At 48.6% G+C, this 20,854-nt stretch overlaps 10 protein-coding genes across 10 annotated transcripts; 5 read left to right on the forward strand and 5 right to left on the reverse strand.

Moving 5' to 3' along the window:
• Window positions 1-254: 254 nt before the first annotated feature.
• N7496_008545 (uncharacterized protein) lies at window positions 255-4,001 on the reverse strand (the record flags this gene model as incomplete). Its single annotated transcript, XM_056701464.1, has 3 exons — window positions 255-1,773; window positions 1,985-2,789; window positions 3,158-4,001. 3 exons carry the CDS (start codon window positions 3,999-4,001, stop codon window positions 255-257), a joined length of 3,168 nt encoding a protein of 1,055 aa, XP_056553527.1.
• A 1,319-nt stretch (window positions 4,002-5,320) lies between these two features.
• N7496_008546 (LURP-one-related/scramblase family protein) lies at window positions 5,321-6,014 on the forward strand (the record flags this gene model as incomplete). The annotated part of the gene is made up of 2 exons (XM_056701465.1): window positions 5,321-5,651; window positions 5,740-6,014. The coding sequence occupies 2 exons, from the start codon at window positions 5,321-5,323 to the stop codon at window positions 6,012-6,014; spliced, it is 606 nt and encodes a 201-aa protein (XP_056553528.1).
• A 138-nt stretch (window positions 6,015-6,152) lies between these two features.
• On the reverse strand, window positions 6,153-7,102 carry N7496_008547 (TIP41 family protein; the record flags this gene model as incomplete). The annotated part of the gene is made up of 3 exons (XM_056701466.1): window positions 6,153-6,266; window positions 6,318-6,708; window positions 6,780-7,102. The coding sequence occupies 3 exons, from the start codon at window positions 7,100-7,102 to the stop codon at window positions 6,153-6,155; spliced, it is 828 nt and encodes a 275-aa protein (XP_056553529.1).
• A 340-nt stretch (window positions 7,103-7,442) lies between these two features.
• N7496_008548 (aurora family serine/threonine-protein kinase) lies at window positions 7,443-8,719 on the forward strand (the record flags this gene model as incomplete). The annotated part of the gene is made up of 2 exons (XM_056701467.1): window positions 7,443-8,540; window positions 8,594-8,719. The coding sequence occupies 2 exons, from the start codon at window positions 7,443-7,445 to the stop codon at window positions 8,717-8,719; spliced, it is 1,224 nt and encodes a 407-aa protein (XP_056553530.1).
• A 302-nt stretch (window positions 8,720-9,021) lies between these two features.
• On the reverse strand, window positions 9,022-9,886 carry N7496_008549 (mitochondrial inner membrane protease ATP23; the record flags this gene model as incomplete). Its single annotated transcript, XM_056701468.1, has 3 exons — window positions 9,022-9,249; window positions 9,322-9,581; window positions 9,646-9,886. Coding segments are annotated over 3 exons (729 nt in total), but the record flags the coding sequence as incomplete, so codon positions are not given.
• A 222-nt stretch (window positions 9,887-10,108) lies between these two features.
• Window positions 10,109-11,684, forward strand: N7496_008550 (glutamate 5-kinase; the record flags this gene model as incomplete). The annotated part of the gene is made up of 5 exons (XM_056701469.1): window positions 10,109-10,145; window positions 10,214-10,401; window positions 10,494-10,604; window positions 10,658-10,753; window positions 10,809-11,684. The coding sequence occupies 5 exons, from the start codon at window positions 10,109-10,111 to the stop codon at window positions 11,682-11,684; spliced, it is 1,308 nt and encodes a 435-aa protein (XP_056553532.1).
• A 241-nt stretch (window positions 11,685-11,925) lies between these two features.
• On the reverse strand, window positions 11,926-12,970 carry N7496_008551 (putative beta-1,6-glucan biosynthesis protein (Knh1); the record flags this gene model as incomplete). The annotated part of the gene is made up of 4 exons (XM_056701470.1): window positions 11,926-11,994; window positions 12,045-12,567; window positions 12,629-12,729; window positions 12,788-12,970. 4 exons carry the CDS (start codon window positions 12,968-12,970, stop codon window positions 11,926-11,928), a joined length of 876 nt encoding a protein of 291 aa, XP_056553533.1.
• A 309-nt stretch (window positions 12,971-13,279) lies between these two features.
• N7496_008552 (signal recognition particle receptor subunit beta) lies at window positions 13,280-14,297 on the forward strand (the record flags this gene model as incomplete). The annotated part of the gene is made up of 2 exons (XM_056701471.1): window positions 13,280-13,492; window positions 13,551-14,297. 2 exons carry the CDS (start codon window positions 13,280-13,282, stop codon window positions 14,295-14,297), a joined length of 960 nt encoding a protein of 319 aa, XP_056553534.1.
• Window positions 14,298-14,610: 313 nt separating this feature from the next.
• N7496_008553 (uncharacterized protein) lies at window positions 14,611-16,191 on the reverse strand (the record flags this gene model as incomplete). Its single annotated transcript, XM_056701472.1, has 1 exon — window positions 14,611-16,191. The coding sequence occupies one exon, from the start codon at window positions 16,189-16,191 to the stop codon at window positions 14,611-14,613; it is 1,581 nt and encodes a 526-aa protein (XP_056553535.1).
• Window positions 16,192-17,147: 956 nt separating this feature from the next.
• Window positions 17,148-19,122, forward strand: N7496_008554 (major facilitator superfamily domain-containing protein; the record flags this gene model as incomplete). The annotated part of the gene is made up of 6 exons (XM_056701473.1): window positions 17,148-17,349; window positions 17,428-17,728; window positions 17,791-17,934; window positions 17,983-18,129; window positions 18,220-18,620; window positions 18,719-19,122. The coding sequence occupies 6 exons, from the start codon at window positions 17,148-17,150 to the stop codon at window positions 19,120-19,122; spliced, it is 1,599 nt and encodes a 532-aa protein (XP_056553536.1).
• Between the last annotated feature and the right edge of the window lie 1,732 nt (window positions 19,123-20,854).

Consider the following 20,854-nt stretch of genomic DNA (forward strand, 5'->3'; position numbering starts at 1 on the left):
GTCTCGAAATTTCTCGATCAAAATGCATGCACAAAACCTCTTTAGTATCAGCATTATCGACATTTGGTTTTACAAATCTGTACATTTCTTATTAACCAACAAATTGTGGCTCCATGGAAAGTAAAAATCAGTATCCCGTGAGTTGTTCACGAGATATGCTCGAGTACCTAGCAATCACCATGTGGAAGTATGCATTTTCTAGATCAGATGAATAATAGGCTCCGCTGATGGAGTATTTCGACGGAATATATCATTTAGGATGTACTCTTTTCCAACAAAAGTTGAACCACTGCATTTTGTCCGCTCCCCCGGGCAAAGTCTAATGGCGTTTGACCTTCATGATCTTTCAAATAGGTTGCTGCACCCATGTCAAGAAGGGCCTTCACAGAAGCCAAGTGCCCATTTTCGGCTGCCCATGAAAGGGCTGGCCTTCCATCATTGTCTTGCAAGTTGACTGCCGCGCCACGATTGATAAGGAGCTTGATCAAGGACTCCCACCCACGTTTGGCTGCTTGAAACAGTGGTGTATGGCCTTCCGAGTCCCTTGCCTCAACAGCTGCGCCTTTGTCGAGGAGAATATTCACAACTGTCTCGTGTCCTTCCCATGCCGCCACAGAGAGAGGCGTTTGGTCCAAAATAGAATGATCTATCCAGTCGATTGGCGCACCGAGATCGAGAAGCAACTCTACAACTGCCGCATGTCCCTTCGTGGAAGCCATTAATAGTAGTCCTCTGTCAGCTTGATTGTTCTCAAAATTGATTTCAGCCCCGCTTTCAATTAAATATCGGGCAACTTTTTCATGTCCATTTTCTGCTGCCTGGCCAAATGGGGACATGGACGATGAGCTCCTGTAATCGATCGAGGCGCCCGCTCTGAGAAGGATATCTACCACTGCGAGGTGCCCATTTTGTGCTGCAAATGCAAGTGGTGTGTGACCATGAAAATCCTCTGCATCGACTATGGCCCCAGCTTTTAAGAGGTCTTCGACAATTCTTCTATGTCCCTTTTGTGCCGCCAATGAAAGTGGTGTATTCCCCCATGCATCTCTGGAGTTGAAGGGGTATCTATGATCAATCAAGATGTCCGCTATCTCACTTAAGCCGAACCAAGCTGCAAGATGTACACTCGTCATCTTATGAGGCATCTGCCACAATTCGCCGTACTTTGCTGTTGTATACTCAACGGACAGTCCAAATGGAGACAATGCCTGGCTTGAGGGCGACCAGATTGTCTCACTAGTCAGATATTCTAATATCCGGCTTCGCAGCACTCCTTGGCGGCTTCCTCGATCTGGACCCGAGGCCTTCCTGGTTCTGAGACCAGCAATGTTAACCCCCGAATTTTCTTCCTGAAGGAATGTTTCAAAAGCATGATGCCCCCAGTTCACGATAGCATATTCATATAATGCGTTTAAACATAGTCGTTGGTCAAGTTCAGACTTGGTCAGCAAGCGATTGCTCTTGAAAGCGTCAAAAGATAGGTAGGTTAAACAAGTCTCGGTAATATCACTCTGCCCGTAAGGGAACCAAAGCTCCTGATTTATCTGCAGGTACTCCTGTGTTGTGTAATGTACGAAACGCACAATGCGGCTTTCTTCGTCGATGGTGATGAGCCCGATGCACAAAGAGCTCAAGAGAGACACCGTTGGAACATAATCTCTGTCCAAACTCCTAGTATTTGGTTTGACTGCAAGAGCATCTTGGAGCTCGGCGGTCAAGATCGGTCGCCTAGCATAGAATATCCATGCTAGCGCTTGTTTCGCGAGATCCCGTCTCTATGGAATTTGGTTCTCAATCCGTTCCATGGTGTCGTTATACAAGTCGTTCAGTCCCGCGACTCCCTTTCTCAGTCTCTGTAAAGCATTTTTGACATGTCCTTTTGTTGGCAGAGAAGTGAGTGTATTGATGTATAGTTCTGCCAGTAGAAACCTGATTATTTCATTAGACGGCCTTTCCTCGATCTTTCCGCGGATTGCAACATTACATTCCATCAATAGCTGCAATAATCTTTGCGCTCACATCGTTTCTCAAATCTTTATCCCAGATGTCCACATCTTGAAGCTCCATTCGTTGCTCGAGGTATGTTGCTATGTCGTGGACGGGCGCATATATTGGAAACGGCTTCTTCTTGCCAAAATGTTTCTCGATCTCGGTGCTATCACGAGACGTTGCGAAAATGTTGGCTCCGTATTTGACCTGCAACTTGAAAGTCTCTGATAGCAGCGTCTTAAGGCCCCCTTCAGAGTTTGGACCTTCATCAAGGGCATCGATGAAGATAAATACCCTTGAGTAGTCCATCACCACGGCTGCCAAGGTAGCTAATATTTCCTCAATTGAGGGTACTGTTCTCTTCGTGCTGTGTTTAGAATATAGCATTCTCACCTCCGTTGGAAGAGACGATCGCATCTCAGCCAGTTGTCTCAATAGACTTGAGAGTAGACTTTCGACACATTGCTCGTCTCGTCGCCGGAAATTGCAGTAAATGTAAGCGACGCCTATATCTCCTGCATTCCCAGCACTTTGAAGGAGGCTGTCGATTGCAATTGAAGTGAGAATGGTCTTGCCAGCGCCCGGGGCCCCAGTGCAAAACATTGTCTTTCCGCTCTCTTTGCGCCATTCTTGAAATTCGGTGGAGTCAAGGAACCACTGGCCCGTACCAGACTGCCGTCTCTGATAAAAGTCCCTTTGCTGAGGAGCAAAATTGATTGTTGTGATCCAGTTGAGGATTTCGCGATCCTCCATTCTATCCAGCTTAGACCTGATGTTTTCGACCGTCGCCCCATTTTTGGCTAACATATTCATCACTGATCTTCTATTAGAACTGCCTTTTTAATATATGATATGTGTCAAGTAGGAACTTTGCCTGAAAATTCCAACTACTAGAAGTTACGTACGCTGCTTGGCAGAGGGTAGGTTAACGACTTCTTGTCCTGGTATCAACTGAAGGAGTTGCTTTGCGTAGCATGCTGCCGTCGCTGCTGCATATGGCTGCCAGACTTTGTTCATATGAGAATCAGCGTAGTCACAGATGCCTCGAATGACCAGGCAGGGAAATGAATCCATTAATCCTGTGGAAAATGTTAGAAAATGCGACTGATAGGGTAATGCTAAATTTTACCTGAAGCTTTCATTTCAAAACAGATAATGCTTTCCTCACGCGCCCATTTGTCTCTCAAGATAGCGTCTTTCATCATGTCGTCTGCAGAGCCGATAGTCCCATAGTGAATATGAGGATCGCCTCCTTTGCGAAGGTTCCGCTTGACGAGATTGATGTTATCCGGCCCACAACATGCCTTGCATGACTTCTTCTTGTCTACATGCACGACATCTGATTTGAACAAACGGTCTTTTGCTGTGGTTGGAAATTGGAATTCTTCAGCTATGCCTGGATAATTGGCCAACGCGCCCTCCAAAAGCTCACGGATCTTGTTGCCACCTAGCCTATGTTTTGCCCTAAGGGCAGAGACTCCAGTTCGCACGATCTGGGGCGGTTTATCCAACTTGCCGCCCATGTGAACGAACCCACGTCCCTGAATCGACTTCCCAAAGTCATACTGTACGACAGCTTCGGTTGACTTTGTATTTTGACTTACTACAATATCACCGAGTCTGATGTCTCTTATCTCGTCATCGTCATGATCAGCTTCAGAATCATCTTCAGAATCATCTTCTTGGGCCTGTTGTGTCCCATAATATGGAGCTCCGCCTCCAATGCCAACCATTAACCCGAATCTGACGGCTGGAAAGCTACGAAGCATATCATTCGCAACATAGGCTGCAGAAACCTTCCCCGTTGCTTCTGAGGGTAGACATGCGATAACAACGTTGTGGTTGCCGATCTCGCCAAGAATATATGAATTTTTGTCCTTGGCATCGGCCGCCGGAAGGATAGGATGCTCTTTATCAAGCATGGCTGTGGCTGCCACCATCTCAGTCTCGGGCAGAGCACATATCCATCCAACGGTATAATCACCGTGGACGAACTGGTGGGGATCGGACATGCTCGGCCTATCAAAGGAATACTCCCAGTGTAGGGAGATTTCTAAAGATAGTTGATCGAAGAAGGGTTGTAGTTAAACGTGTATATTGACACGAGAGTTAGAGGTCGGGAATCACCCTCAGCGAGATGGACTGAAAATTGCAAAAGAGGGGCTAAAAAGGGCGCTTAGGATCATCAAATACACGTTCACTGCACGCCGGAGACACTCGACGGGACAATAATCAGCCGCAAGCGCTAAAACGTGTTGTAGATATTATTTGTTCAAACTCATTTATCTGACCCACTTAAGCTGAGAACATATGCACATAGCCACCACTCACGTCGGTATTGGGCGCTATGCAGAACAGTAGGCCCGTAGTGCCTCTCAAGGCGGAATCGTAATATGCCCTAGCTTCGTCGACGTGATGCCTTGGTCTAATGTTTAATTGCGCTTTCGACGATACATCATCTATACATGTTTGATACGCGGCTTTGTAGCTATATTACAGCACAGCTCTGGATCTAGATACATGCTACTAACTTGATCTATTACCTAAATTTCGACTATTTAACAACTTCAAAATTGTCTAAACATTGTTTCCCCTGCGACTCGATTATTTAATTAGCTATAGCGAACCTGTGGGCGGTGGCGTAGAGTAATCGTGACTGGGTAATTGGCCTCGAGACCATATTAGGCCAACTACGGCGGACGGTAGACTTCCCCAAAACTCCTGAAGCCTACTCAATGCCTTTACCGCTTCTTCCACCATCCTATACGCTCTACCCGAATATCCCAAAATCCACTTACCTAGGTAGGTAGGTACGTCTAACTATATAGCTTATATCATAAATCACACAGATGGTTACTAAAGCGTTATCTATAGCCCTATTTACTAGTTTATGTATTAACGTTGGTGATTTAGGAGAGTAGGTATAAGACCCTAGGTCTTGAGATTGGTTTTGAGATTGTACCTAGATTATATTTAGGTTTCAGCTTAAGTAATCTTATTAGTTGGTTGATTTAAATTTATTTTAATCGGTTGCCTATAGTAAAATTGCTTTTCTATACGGGATATAGGAAATGTATAGATTATATGGGATAAAGAATCGCTGAACTCGAGATTCTGCCGGTTTGAAAATCGCTAACTAAGGGTTTTGGGTCCCCTCTACCGTCCGCCTTAGCCAACAGCCCACCTGCCCCGCTTAACTCTAAGTGATCATCATCAACTTGAAAGCTGATCTTGCCCCGCGAATCCCCTAATCAATCATCACATCTGTGAATAGTTATTGATTATTGATTATAATCCGATCGGAATACATTGATTTTACCAGAACGCCATCATGGGTATCCTCGGCCACCACAATCTCCAGCCGTTTCTCGAGCCTATCGCCATTTTCGACCAATTCGTGGCGAAAGAGCCCCAGACGCTTGTTATGAAAGAAAAAGTCTTGTCTGTCTCTGGCGATAGCTTCGAGGTCAAATTGGCCAATGGACAGTCGCTGCTGAAAGTGCATGGAGCTTGGGTCTCGATATCTGGTCGCAAGAAGGTTGAAGACATTCACGGAAAGCACCTCTTTGATATTGTCAAGGAGCATCTGCACCTACACACAACTTATGCGATCGAAGACTCGCATCGCAAGAAGATCGCTGAGGTTAAGAACAATCTCTCCGGTGAGTTCCATCGTTTATAGACCTAGGACTACTTGATACGTGATCAGAGTCCATACATATGAGATACATGTCTAACTATACTATGTAGTGCTTGGCTCCAAAGCAACCGCCACTTTCACAGATTCGCAGGGCAAAGCTGTGACATTGAGAATGAAGGGAGGCTGGTTTGATCATAGTGCCGACATTGTAGATGAAAAAACCGGCAATCCAGTCGCTCGCATTGATCGGAAGTTGCTAAGCGGCCGGGACCTTATATTTGGCCAGCAAACGTATGCCGTCGTCGTGGCGCCTGGTGTCGACGCGGCATTGATCGCTGCCTTGTGTATTTGCTTCGATGAAAAGAACAATGAGCCATCTAGCTAGTCGCCATGCTAGAGTGCAGTGCTTCAATATTTTTTGGTTGAGAATTCCTGTTTAGTCTCATTTTTGTCATTTTACGTGATATTCATACTTCATAGGCTGGAGATCGTAGTCCTGTTTTATCCCGAATATGTCAAGGTTTTAACCAGCAAGGACCACTCGTTCGGAGTGCTTCTCCACAATAGGCAAGATCTCAGAGAGCCTGTTCGGGTCTCTCATCAAGGCTGGAATGTCATCTCGCGTGCCTGCCAGGATCTGAAAGGTGTCAGCAAGTCATACAAGTGCCCAGTGGCAGAGAGATCTTACCTGTCGGACCTTCTCATATTCGCATTCCTTGGACTGATATTCCCGAATCACCTCGCGAGTCTCGAAATCAACATAGACGCGGGTATCTCGAAGGCGAATCAGGACATTGTCCAGGCGCATGAAAAACCTCGACAATAGAAGGAGTCTGCCCGGCATCACTCGAATCTTGCAGGACAACATCGCAATACCATTATCCGCGAGTTCATCTTCATATAGCACAACTTCGTCAAAGAATAGGATAGGGTCTGGGCGCTTCAACAGTTCGATGGGAATCGGCTTCTCGGTGTCTTCAAATGGTCGCGCTTTGGGACTGAGCGTGCCCTTGTAATCAGTGCTGTACGACCAGTCGAACGGCTTGACGACCTCTTTGATCCCCTCGTGTGTTTTCTCTCTATTTAGAAATATCTCGTCAGACCAATAGGGAACAAAGAGGGACGTATCATAGAGGACGCCTCGCATTACCTGCTTTGTTGCCATTCCTTAGAGTATGCGACCTGAAGCATAGACTGTCCGGTCTTGTCCACTCGGTCCAACGCGTCGAAAGCGTTAAAGTCGATCCCCCAACCAGTTTTCTCGTGTTCAATTGTAACATGGTTATCGCCAAAGATCATCTCTGGTGGTGCAATGCCTAGTTGCTTCGTCATCTCCTCAATCGGTTCGGCTTTGAGAATGGGGAGCTTCTGCGTGGCGATGCGGAAGCCCCCGACGGAGATCATATTGGGCTTCTTCATCTCTGGAGAAACTGCCCCATGGCCCGTAGGCGTAGCAGAGTGTCTGGAAGCCATGGGCAGATCAAATGTAGACCATGTCGTCACAAAGAAAGCGTTATCGATCAATCTCGCGCTGATAGCGATCGCCCCGCGGCACACGGAGAAAGAGGCGGGCCGAGGCGTTGCTGGGGTGACGGGCTGGGGCGGACATCCAAACACCCGTTCCTCTCTTCTCGATCTCCGTCTCCATTCTCCATTCGACCATCCGACCAATTCGACAAACACGCCAACTTGAATTATGCTTGTGCAAGCTTGATTCAATTCTCCTGTTCTTTTGCTTTCTGCCGACCACCACCAGCTACTTCCCATTTCTTCCCCCATCGCTTTCTTCCCTTTTTCGCACCCTTTTCTAGCAATGGCGACCAAAACGCTGGAAGCTCGTTTCGAGCACCTGTCCGTTAAGGACGAGAAGGAAACTGGAAGTGATCGCACCTATGGAAAGCACAAGGTACTACAAAGCTTCGATCATTGGACAAAACAGCATCATACTGACTCGATCTCGCTGAAGGGCTCCCTCTCGACCGCCGTCTCGCTATCCGGCCTTGGTGGCTCATCTTCCAACTCCAACCGGGCCCACCTACTGAAGCTGGCTCTTCAAAACACCAATGACAACAAGGTCAATTCGATGAACGTTCCCCCTTCGCCTGGCAAGGTCTCGCAGGGTGCACTTGTGTCTCGCAACATTGACGAGAACGGCGATCAGCGCAGCGCCGCTCCGCTGTACGATCAGCCCAAGTCGCTGCACCTGGGAATGTTTGAAATTGGAAAGCCCCTCGGAAAGGGCAAGTTCGGTCGTGTCTACCTTGCCAAGGAGCGATCCTCGGGCTTTGTCTGCGCCCTCAAGGTGCTTCACAAGTCGGAGCTGCAGCAGGGTGGTGTCCAAAAGCAGGTCCGTCGTGAGATCGAGATCCAGAGCAACCTCCGTCACCCCAATGTCCTCCGACTGTACGGTCACTTCCATGACAGCAAGCGTATCTTTTTGATCCTCGAGTTCGCCGGTCGTGGTGAGCTGTACAAGCATCTTCGCAAGGAGCACCGCTTCCCTGAGTGGAAGGCTGCTCAGTACATCGCACAGATGGCAGCAGCCCTGAAGTATCTGCACAAGAAGCACGTCATGCACCGTGACATCAAGCCCGAGAATATTCTGGTCGGCATTCACGGTGAAATTAAAATCAGTGACTTTGGCTGGAGTGTGCATGCACCCAACAACCGCCGCCAGACGATGTGTGGAACTCTCGACTACCTGCCCCCAGAAATGTTGAAGCCCGGCTCGCAGGACAACTACTACAGCGAGAAGGTTGATTTGTGGAGTCTTGGTGTTTTGACCTACGAGTTCTTGGTCGGCGAGGCACCCTTTGAGGATACCCCGGTGATGACCCAGCGACGAATTGCCCGTGCAGACATGTCTGTGCCATCCTTCGTCAGCCCAGAGGCGAAGGATCTGATTAAGAGGGTGAGTTTTTCCTTCTCGTCCCAATTATGGACTCACTTGCTAACTGCTTATAGCTCCTCGTCCTCGACCCCGAGAAGCGCATTCCCCTTGATGAAATTCAGCGCCACCCTTGGATCGTCAAGCACTGTGTGAAGGATCCCAAGCGGAGCTCAGGCTCTTCCAAGGATGGGAAGGCATGATGACCTATGCATGACAGACTGGTGTTCAGGTTTCTATTTTTTCTTCTTCATTTCACCCCGTGTCCCGCGACATGGTTTTCAGGCGTCGGTTCATGGGCATCATTGGAGTTATTTTCTTTCATGGAGTATAGTCGGGCAGGCATTTGCGATATGGGACATGTGGGCTTTTAATCTTCGTTTTCATTCGATGCCAATGCAAAATATGTATGGTACATTCAAATCAGTTCTATGGTACAGAGTATTCGGTGTTCAGGACGAGTGGAGTCGTAGACAGAAAGGAAACGAGCAGGGGGAACTTGGTATCATCGGTAAATTTCATCAAAGGGCCTCGTGTCACGGAAACAGCTATCCCACACTTCGTTCACCACCTGCTCGGCATGAGCCTCGTCTCGGCAAGTCGGGCGTGCCCTCACAGAGAGAATCGCTCTCCTTCTCACACACTCTTGATGCTGTTGAGTAAACTTCCACTGGCCACGGCGGAAGAACTCTCGCGCCCATCTGCATTCGCCGCTCAAGGAGCTAGCTCGGATCTAAACGAGTCAAGAGTGAGTAAAAATGGTACCAAGACAGAGTGGATCCAAAATCCCAATTGAATCCCATACCTCTGTACAAGCAGCGTGCCGCAAGTTGTCCGTCCAGTTGACCTTGAATCGCAAGTGGTCGTATGCGTGAACCATCTCGTGAGCCATAGTGTCCTCCAAGTGACCCTGATCCTTCATCTCATTGGCACACAGCAGAATGCCGAATTCAGGATCAAATCCACCAGCCTTTCGACTCGTGCAACGACGGCAGTAGATGTTATGGCTGTGGAGATCGCCTCCAAGCTGGCGGATGTTATCGCTGAGGAATCGGATGACGGGGCCTGTGCAGATAAAGGCTTAGTCTCTTGGAGCTGACTATGCACCACCCAATATTGGATCACTTACTGTACTGAAGCAAGTAATCACGCTGGTCCTCGCAGCGTTTGCAATCCGCAGATTCATTGCGCAGGTCTCGCGCAACGCGGAATTGCTCAATGCCCTCGGAGGTCATCTTCCCCGTCAAGATCCGGTAGATATTGCGGAACTGGGTAAACGTGTCATCCCCAGAAACATATCCAGTCTCCGGCTTATCATTTGAAGGTGCAGCCGCACCTGGCGACTGAGAATCGGACATCTTGGACTCACAACTTCCAGAAGAGCGCGCCGGACGAGACGAAGAAACTCCGATAGGCGGAGGAACCCGGCAGAATAACGGCCGAAGAAGCTCCGATGAAAGCGGGAGGACGAATCTTTCTCGGAAGACAAACTGCGGGGTACAGCGATCTTTTGCTATTTATCGCCATTGCGAATTGCAAGTGTGTCGGGGGAGGGCCTTCTTTTTCTTTTCGATTGATTTCCTCGCGCAAACATGGCAGCCCGGGGGCTAACGATTGTCATCAAATTGGGTGCGGGGAAATATATCTGTGAATGATTTGATGGTATGACTCAACTAACATGTTTAATGGTTTGATAGGGACGAGTTCAATTGTCGACGAGAAAACACACGAGCCTATTCTCTCGATTTTGACGCTTATTGTCGAGACGGTAGCACGATTGCGCAAAGATGGTCACCGTGTGGTGTTGGTCTCGTCGGGCGCTGTTGGCGTTGGCTTACGGAGGATGGATTGGGACAAACGCCCAACACACTTGCCCCGAATACAGGTATGAGCTGCACTCGAGAGTGTAATGGTTCTGAAGTGGAGGGACACCATGCCATGGGCAGGATTGCTGACAATGGAGTCTTATTCTTATAGGCACTTGCTGCCGTTGGCCAGTGTCGACTAATGAGTCTCTGGGACAACTTGTTCTCACATCTCCGAGTCCCAGTGGCTCAAATTCTATTGACGAGAAATGACATTGCGGATGTAAGATGCAAGCCCCCACTATTCCTGCATACTTGTCTCTAACACCGAAACAGAGAACCCAATACATCAATGCTCAAAATACGTTCGAGCAGTTGTTTGAGATGGGCGTTGTTCCCATTGTCAACGAAAATGATACCCTTGCTGTTTCTGTACGAACCCTCCTCAATTATATTGGCTATCGCGACTTGCTCTAATGCGCCATAGGAAATCAAATTTGGCGACAACGATACCCTCTCAGCGATTGCAGCGGCCACGGTTAAGGCCGACTATCTATTCTTGATGACCGACGTCGACTGTCTCTACACGGCCAACCCTCGAACAAACCCCGACGCTGAGCCCATCGAAGTGGTGTCCGATATCTCTCTATTGGAGGCTGATGTCTCGTCTGCCGGCTCAGCTCTTGGAACCGGTGGTATGAGCACTAAGATTGTGGCCGCCAAGCTTGGAACTAGCGCTGGCGTGACGACCATCATTACCAAGAGCTCCAAACCCGGCAACGTCCACGATATTGTCAAGTACCTCCAACGACTTCAAGAGGGACCCAACGCAAATGGCGACCAGCCTTCCGACATCCCACCTCCTCCTCTCCACACTCGGTTCCTCCCTTCTGATACCCCCATTCAATCCGTCACCTTCTGGCTGCTGCACGGCCTGACCCCCCACGGTACTCTCTACATCGATCAAGGCGCCTACGATGCGATCCTGCACCACAAGGCCAGTCTACTCCCTGCCGGAGTAGTTGGTGTCGAAGGACACTTCGCTCAGCAGGAAGCGGTGCGACTGGTCGTCGCGGAGAAGCCATCGCCCGATGCCCTGGATGGAGACTTTATTCACCACGCGCAGGAGCCACGAGAAGTGGGACGTGCGCTGGTGAACTACGGTGCCATGGAGATTGCGCTCATCAAGGGCCACCGAAGCACGCATATCGAGTCCTTGCTTGGTTGGTCTGAAAGTGAGTACGTTGCTTTGCGGGAGAACATCTCCTTCCACCCGGAAGAAAGCCATCCCGTGACGCCATCACTTACTCCCGCGCTGGAGGAGTGGAAATCGCCCAGGTCGCCACCTAACGGGCGGTCATAACGTTGCATGAATTATGTGAAAATGAATGAAGGAAGAATGTATAGATGTGGAGCTGTAAATACGAAAGGGATGATGCGAACAGCACAAAAAGTTTGAATCACATTGTGATCGCGGTGGGAACACTACATTAGACCTTGGCGAATCAACAGGTTGAAAAGCAGAGTGCAAGCTCAACACTTGTGCTCAATCATCGAGTCCTCAATTGAACCCAGAAGAAGTAGATGATACATGCAGCCCGTAATCAATCCTTCCAACGCTCCAGCCATTGCTGCATTCTCTTATCCAGCGTGGGAGCAGCAGCAGGGGCAGCCTATGTATATTAGCCAAGTCTTCCAAAAGCTGGGACCACACTCTACATACCGTGTTCTCAATACTGTGTGTAGTCCAGGTTAGATACGCGGTGTCCGTGTACTGCACCGTCGGCGCCCCCAGGTAGGTAGTCGCAATAGAGAAAGGGAAAGGCGGGTATTGTGGCGTGGGCGATCCAGTCGCAATAGTGGTACCAGCTCGCTTGGGCATCGGGGCATACTTGGTCAATCCTGTTTGCTCTCCATATGGAACAGTGTGCTGGTCCACGTAACGCTTTCGCAGCTCCTGGCGGTCCAGCGCGGTGGGAATAGTAGGCGTGGGGAATTGCAACAGTGATTCGCTCTTATCGGACACGTCGCTGTTGAGGACTGAGCCGTTGAGCATTGGGGGTAGGTTGGATGAGTCGAGTAGGTTTGCGTCTCCATCGGGTATCAAAGGGAGGGGAATGAATTGGATTGATTTGACGGCGTTGGAGATTGTGGTGGAGAAGGTTCCCTTCATGTTTGTCAAGGTAAAGTGCGAGGTGAATCCGGACCAGTGCTCCTTGGTGTTTGAAGGGACGACTTTGAGGAAGCTGATTAGGGTATGATTAGTATATGTTCAATTGGGCTTGTTAGTGTTGGGTTCTTGCGTACTACGCATTGGGATCGTTTCCACCGACGTCTTGATCAACTCGGAAGGATACGCGGTCTCCAGGCGCGTAGGTGCTGTCGCTGATTACTCGCGTCAAAGACTCCTGTATAGATCTATTTAGTTCTGTACCCGCAGAGTATAAAGATCGCAATTCCACTCACATATACGCCTGTTGACTCGTCACCAGCACAGAGGTAAAAGTCATAGCTCCCCGTTGTTTGGCCATCAAAGAACCAGATCAGACTCACTTCATCGCGGCCATCAAAGTCCAGGCCACTCAAAGTCTGGGCTGATGCCGCTGTAAACAAGGAGAGTAGAGCTGGCAATAATCGGTCGAATCTCATACTGGGTTTTGTCGGGGAGAATGAAGAGGAGAAGAACAGATTGGAAGATATGACTGGGCCAAGGGGGTGACTGCTGTCCTCTCTGCCCTCCCTTGGCCCGTGGTATGTATTTGGTGCATCACCCTGGCGAGGGAGGAGTGTCTCATTCCAGAGAACTTCCAGCTGGGCAAATGATGTACAGCGCTAAGATAAACGATAAGATAAGCCGATAAGCCGATAAGCCCATGTGGTCCGTGCTATCGGGTGGCCTTTTGTTCCGTCGACTGACCGACTCGCCGCTTTCTCCGTCCGCATCAGCCCACCCACACCATGTCGAGTCAGGCCGGTTGGAATTCAGTGACGGGCATTGCGACCCTGTTGCTGGATGGCAACTTGATTGCCATTGCTGTTGCGATTGTGATTGCCTTTGGTGTTCCTGTATTTTTGCATCTCGTCTTCTACCGTGCAGCAGCGTCGCCGCCGTCGAGTAACTTCCTCCTGTTGGGCCCCAGCGGAGCTGGTAAGACAGCTTTCACGACTCTCGTAAGGCCCCCAATCTCACTTTTCCTATATGAAATTTCTTGCTAATACTGTCTTACAGCTCGAGTCAAAGTCTTCACTGGCTTCCAAAAAGTCGCCAAGCACCCACACCTCCCAGACCTCAACCCTCATCACCGTTACTCTGCCCCCGAGCGTCCCCACGGCGTCCAACCGCTACCGATCCGTCAACGATCCCTCTTTGAATGAAGCATCGAAGAACCCTGTCAAGTACCGACTACGGGATACCCCCGGCCATGGCAAACTACGTGCTTCACAGGGCATCGCTGAGCTCCAGAGCATGGCCGCATCCACCGACACCAAGACCAAGCTTCGTGGCGTGATCTTCATGGTCGATACCGCTGCCTTGGTGGACGAGGCCACCCTCCGAGATACCGCTACGTACCTCCACGACGTTCTTCTGATCCTTCAGAAGCTGGCGCTGGGCAAGGGCAAGTCGTCTACGAAACGTGCGGCCGAGATCCCCGTTCTGGTTGCCGCGAACAAGCAGGATCTGTTCACGGCTCTTCCTCCCGGGTCAGTGCGGGAGAAGCTTGAAGCGGAGATCGATCGTATCCGCAAGTCTAAGACCAAGGGTCTCATGGACGCTAGCATGGACAGTGCTGGACTGGATGCTGAGGAGGATGACGTCCTGGGCGACGATGATGCCCAGGGTGTCTTCAGCTTCAAGCTTTTGGAGCAAGTCGGCATCAAGGTCGACGTCACTGGTGGTGCCGTCAAGGGCGATCAGCAGGAGGAGTATGGCTCTGGCGTACGTCGCTGGGAAGAGTGGGTCGGTATGTGCTTGTGAGAAACATGAATTTCCAAGCTCTCGTTTCACCTGACGACTTCCCTTGCTATGATTTGCTCTGAATGTTTCTATCGCTGTTGTTGTTGTATTTGGGATCTAGCCTTACCCTTGGATTGAAAATATACTTCTTGTACCTATACTGGACTGCTGTTTGTGATCGCTAGTAGCATCACAAGGTCGGCCCTTAACAAAATCGAATTCCCCGCTTATCAATGCCGTACTAAGACGCTATCCTAACTAAGCTGCTAGCGTTGATGCACCACGCAGCAGAAACCTACTTGTATTATCCAACAGCCACCACCTACTAACAATTTTAACGGCAATTGAAACTGCTCGCTTGGTTCACATCACCCATACCGCTATACGCCAACTGTGAGGGATAAAGGCATAGATCCCGCGACACAGTTTGTCCAGCGGCGTTGGTAGTTGACGCAAAAAGCGTCTCTGGAGCTGTATCATTCTCTACCCAAGCCGTCAATGCCGCGAGCGGGTTTACCGGTACTGGACCCGACCCTCCACCACAGTGTGCTGCCCCTGGGGCCAGGAACAATCGATAGAAGGGGTTAATTTTCTCAGCTCCGCCCATGCTCGCTGTAGTAGCATTCCAGTACGTAACAGTGCCCGAATGAGCAATATACTGATCTGCTAGCCCGTGCCAAGTCAGAAGCTTCCCTCCACGACGAAACTCGTCTAGTTTGGGTTGAAGTGTTCCGAACTGAGCAGAAAACTTTTCTACTGAGAGGTCAAAGGCTGTTCGGAAGTCTTGATATGTCATGTTCAGGGCAGGGTAATTCGGGTCTTGAAAGACGAAGTTTTGGATCCAGTATTCTGCTGCTTGGAAAGGCTCGATAACGAGAGATCCGTTGACCACAGTGGTGCTAGCTAGGCCGCTGAAACTCGCGCCCGGGGGCACTCCGTACCAGAGAGATTTGCCGTCTTGACTGGTGGGGCCTTGGTGTATCTTTCGAACAGCATTTGCGTCTTCTGAGGTGATTGTGATGCTCGAGTTTATGTCACTGCAGACGATAGATTGCCCAACAAGGCTAGATGGGTCGAATGTACAAGAATCCGGATTGTACATTGAGACCAAGCCATCCAATACTCCGTCCAAGCCATCGCAATATTCGATGATTGCGTCTTGATATGCACTGAACACACATTGCGGGAGCGCGACCTCATTTCCCATCACCACAGATGGCCAAAAGTCCGCCAGGGAGACTTGCGGTGTATTAATAGCCGGAGATATAGCCAATATCCCATTAACATCCGTCGGATAGTGAGTTGCAGATAGATAGCCTTGTCTGCCGCCAGTAGAACAGCCATAGTAGTAAGAGTATTGCTCAGCATGGCCACAAAACGTGCGAAGAACTAGCTTCGCGATGACATTCATATCATGGATGGAACGGTAGGCAAAGTTTGTCAACAGCCCAGAATTCAAGGAGCCATCGTTGTTGAGTACCCACAGACCCGAAGATGCGCCGATAGTTCCGTTATTGGATAATCCTGCGTCCGTGGCTGCGGAGACGTATCCCAATGCCACGCCGGGTGCTTGTTCTACTTCGAATTCGCCGGCGAGAAGCCCGCCACCACCGGTTGCGAGAGATTTTCCGTTCCATGATTGAAGAGGAAGCCAGACTGAGATAATGACTACATCATCATCTCCTGGATGAGTGAGTGTCACAGTGACATTGCAGAAATTGATGGATGTCACTTCTGTTGGAGCGATGCCTTGAAGATAGGGAGATGTATAGTTCTCCTCTGCGTTACTAAAGACCGACAGAATCTTGAGTTCGCCAACATTCTTGGGGAGATGAACCTTGTTACAGGCCTGCGAGGGCGTCTCAAGAGAGAAGGTAAATTTGAAAAAAGAGAGGACGAGCAAACACAAAAGCATTGTCTTTGTTTGAATAGCGTATGGAGTTCTCTTCGGCTCAAAATCCTTGATTGTCAAAGCTAGACCAAAATTATATTTGCAAAACAACTAATACTTCTTCTATTAGCCTGTATCGACTCATTGCATGGTAGCATGTAAGATAGAATCATAATGACATTTTTTCATCTGTAGTAGAGAGTTGATCTTTCCGCCAAAAAGGCGATATGATATGTTCACAACCCGATCCCCGCGAAGCGTAGCCCTCGGCAACACTTCGGCACAAGCGGGGGAATTCCAGGACTATCCATTCTCATTGGCCGTAAAGCCTTCGGACACCAGCTTTGACCTCTTCGTCTTCGGGACTCTACAGAGACTAGGGAGACTGGATTCTGGGGTTATTGTGGGTCCTGGCTGAAAATCCGGGGTTTCAGTGGATATAAGTACACAGGGCGGGCAATAGCGGCCACCGACCATTTTCATAAGCAGATATCGGTTGCAGAATTGACCAAGTGAAACTATTCCAGCGCGCGTATTCCTGCTTTTCTGGCTCAAAGACCGGGCATATATCTCAAGTAGTCAAGGAGACAGCGCTTGTTAAGTTAGCAGAATAAGATTTCTGTATTCAAACTAGCCAAGGGTACCTAATTGAGATATCCTTAGGCCTAGTAAATGAGACAAGAGCGGTCCTTCAAGTAGCCAGGAGGATACCCAATCATATGTTTCTGATCGTTGGCCGCTATTGCCCGCTCTAGACCGTTGTAAGCGGCCGCTGCTCTACACATCTGCATCCGCGTAAGATGTGTGTCTAGCTCATGATGGATAAATCCCTACAAAGTCCGGGACCTGAGATACTAGGATTACCTAGGCTTTTGAACCTTAGTCTTGAGTTCAGTCAATCCTAATGCGCTTGGATCCTTTCAAGATCGTTTTCTATTATTTTATCCAAACGAGACGATATTGAAATTTCATCTTCTATTATGGCCCAAATGAGTGGATCCAAGACAGAGGAGCTCTCTGGAGATAGTATTCCCGAGGCCCTGAGCACCGAAGGTACAGAGCCCTCAAAGTGTGAGGTCGCACATACAGAGTACGCTTCTGAAAGAGATGTCTCGGATGTCACAACGAATTGGACTTTAAAGAGAGCTATTGCAGTTGCCAGTCTGGCTGGCTTATACACTGGTGGGTCTCTCTTAACAACACTCCTTCTATCTAGATAACCCGCTTGCCTTCACTAACCCTGAGTCTCGATACATACAGGATCGCAAATTATGCTCTACTTCGTCGGCGGTGCGTTGAGCTATGTTGAAGAGGATCTAAATGCGGCCGACAATAGGGCCTGGCTGCCGGTGAGCAACACACTGGCGATTGCTGGAGTCGCCCCATTCGTTGGCTACCTGCAATATTTCTTTGGACGTCGGAGAATTACACTCATTGGTGAAGTAGTTATTATGAGTGGGCTTGTAATTCTCGCAACATCCCATCACTTCAGACAGGCTGTGGCTGGGATGGCCTTGTGCGGTGCAGGAGCGGCGGTTTGCGAGCTGACTGCTCTAGCTGGGTAAGCTAGGAGAGATATTTGGGTCAAGGATGGGAACAGCGCTGACATGAACTCAAATCCAGCATCGCGGAAATTGTCCCTGTCCGAAGCAGGGGCTGGTCTATAGCACTTTTGGGCATCTTTCTTATCCCGTTCGCACTATACGTGCTCTACGCTCAGCTTTTGTCGTACTATCACACATGGAGATGGACAATATGGCTTTCACTGTTAGTATGAATGCTCTCCTTGGTATGTTACATTCTGACATCATACAGGATTTATAATGGTCTCTTTTTCCTAGGCGTTTTGACCACATATTTTCCAAAGAAACGCTATGACCCAGACAACACGCAGGAAGCAGCAACATTCCGAAATATTGACTACGTTGGCGCTGTCTTATCTATTGTCGGTATTACTCTATTGTTAGTGAATCGTGCATCCTACATCAGCTCTCTACTTGCACCTTGTTGACTCAGGCGTATCGCTAATATTGATGATTTATGAGCAAACAGCCTGGTAGCTATACAAGCTAGTGGGGGCTCCCATTTTTCCTGGTCCAGCACTTATGTTCTAGTACAACTAGCTCTCGGCATAGTCCTGATCATATCCTGGGCAGTCTGGGAGTGGAAGTTTGCACGTGTTCCAATGATCCCGCACGCAATGTTCGCTGGACAGCGAACAGTTGGTCTGGCATTTCTGGTGGCCTTTATTGCGAGTCTTGACCTCTATTCGTTGATAAACTTTCTCCCGTTGACCTTCTCAGAGGTTTACTCTCCAGAACCACTGCAGATCGGACTACGAGGTTTGGGGTACGGAATTTCGGTGACGGCCGGAGCCACAATTTTTGGCATGTTACTGTCAGTGACATGGCTTCCATGTAGGTGGATTATCACCTCGGCGGCAGTTGTCATGAGTGAGTAGCCCCAAAAATGGTTGGAAGTCTGTTGAGTGTATTGTATACTACAAATTTGGTCTTCTTCCATCAATCAAATAACAAAATTCGGGATCCAGCCGCCTTTGGTGGTGCGATTGCAATCAGTAACCCAACAAATGTCAAGTTGACCGTGGCTTTGGGCACAATTGGCGGATTCGGTGTTGGGGTAATACTAGTCCCTGCTGCAACACTGGCAATGATTGTGGTTCCTGACAGTTTACTCGCTACGACAGCCGCACTGTCGCTCTCTATCCGAACGGTGGGTGGGTCTATTGGCAATACCATCTATTTCAATATATTCATCAACAAACTCGCTCCTGCGCTGCCCAAATTCATCATCGAACATCTTCTTGACGCTGGGCTAAACGCATCTGATGCCACGGCTTTTGCGGAAGTCTTTATGACCGCCCCGGATAACGTCACGCAGCTTGCAAGCTATTCGTCCAATATCGAAACTGCAGCAGTACTAGGGAAGCAGTGAGCTTATGCTTATGCGTTGAAATATGTGTGGTACACGAGTATTCCCTTCGGATGTCTAGCAGTTTTTTCAGCACTGTTTTTACCAGATATTCGGAAATATCAAACAGACCGAGTGGCAGTTTCCCTTTAGTTAAGGAGACAGAATTTTGGTTTGTTCTCAGGTCCTAGTCGCAGCTGGGGAAGAAATCGCAGGCAGGTACTACATGCAAGTGGTAGTGTTCGGTCCATACTTCCCGAGATAGTGACTTGAAGCAAAATGCCGTCAATATATTCTAAGCTATGAACACTGTAGTGAAGCATTGTGGAGACAATCTAGCTGAAATATTGTCTCTTAATCACTCTCTTCTCACAATTAGGTTAGAGCCATCCGGCTTGGCCAATCAAAGTGTTCCATCCCATAACACGGTCAACATCTCGGAGATGAGTGTCGATACTACTGTAAAGCCAACCGTGAGCCTTTGGAAGAGAATTTTCAAACATTCAGCTCAGCTTTGATAATAAAGTGGAATGAGGGCTGCTGAAGTGATCAGATCGTGATCAGATCGCAGGATTTTGGTGTTCATCTTGCGTTTCCCCAACTTGAAGGATTTATTTGTTGATCAGGGCACGGTTTGTTTTGATATGACTGATTTAAATATACGCCTAACGCCGTCTTCATAATATTGACACTTCTCTCACTCCTTTATAGCACGATTCTATAGTCCCATGAAAACAAAGCGATATTCAGCGACAGAGAACCTTCAGATTTATCACGTAGGTAATGTACCAAGAACAAGTTCATATTGAATAGCCAAATGAATGTTTAGGAGGAAAGTCAAGGTACCCCGAGGCACCGGCAGTATACATTTCAATATGGTCACCTCTGAAGAGGGCTAGTTTACTTCATCAAGGCAAAAACAAAGCCAAAAGTAGAAAAAGAATATAAACAAAAAAAGGAACAAAAGGAAAATCCGCTCTTCCACCCCCGTCTCACATGTTCTTAAGATTAAAGTCTGGATTTTATTTATAACCAAGATTCATTTAGGTCTCTAGCCAAGTCATACACTATAGACACGGAGTATATAGAACATATTCTCTGAATATATACGTAAGAGATATAGACACATTCCAAGGTTAAAGAGAGGATCATACACATAATACTATAAGAAACTTTCGTGACACTACGACTCTAAGCCAAATTAGGAACGTACCTTACGAGCAGTACACAGTATATTCAAAAGCCCTTATATATACAGTGAACATCGTGAACGCCAACGACACGGAAGCTGACCAGACGCGACGCGGGACCGACCCGAAGGACATCATCGGCACCACGCTCGAAGGCGCCCCAGTCGATGACGTGATGGCCTACGCAATCATGTCTTGTTTCCCTCGCCGTGAATGGTACAAAAAAAACAAGGATTTCGAAACCGCACGTTCCCTCCGCGGATCACGACCCGCGCGTGTCATGGCACCCGTCATCGAAGCATTTGGCATACGCTGGATTCCCCTTATGGCGGGTCGCACACTGCTGACAGGTGCTCAGCTCGCGGATATCTTTCCTTTACTCCTACGCACGGAGCGTATCTCGGGCGCGAGTTCAAAGTCCTAAAACAAGAGCTAGAAAAAAAGGCCTAGGTAAAGCCGTTTCAACCTTGTCTATTTCCGGAGATATTCCGGGATGTCTTTCCAATTATCTTTTCAGAGAGCCCTGGTAAGATGTTTCAATTTATCTTTTGAAGTATAACTAGGAA

Source organism: Penicillium cataractarum (genome assembly GCF_028827025.1).
Source record: "Penicillium cataractarum strain IBT 29864 chromosome Unknown utg000007l, whole genome shotgun sequence".
In the NCBI taxonomy this organism is placed as follows: Eukaryota; Fungi; Ascomycota; class Eurotiomycetes; order Eurotiales; family Aspergillaceae; genus Penicillium; species Penicillium cataractarum.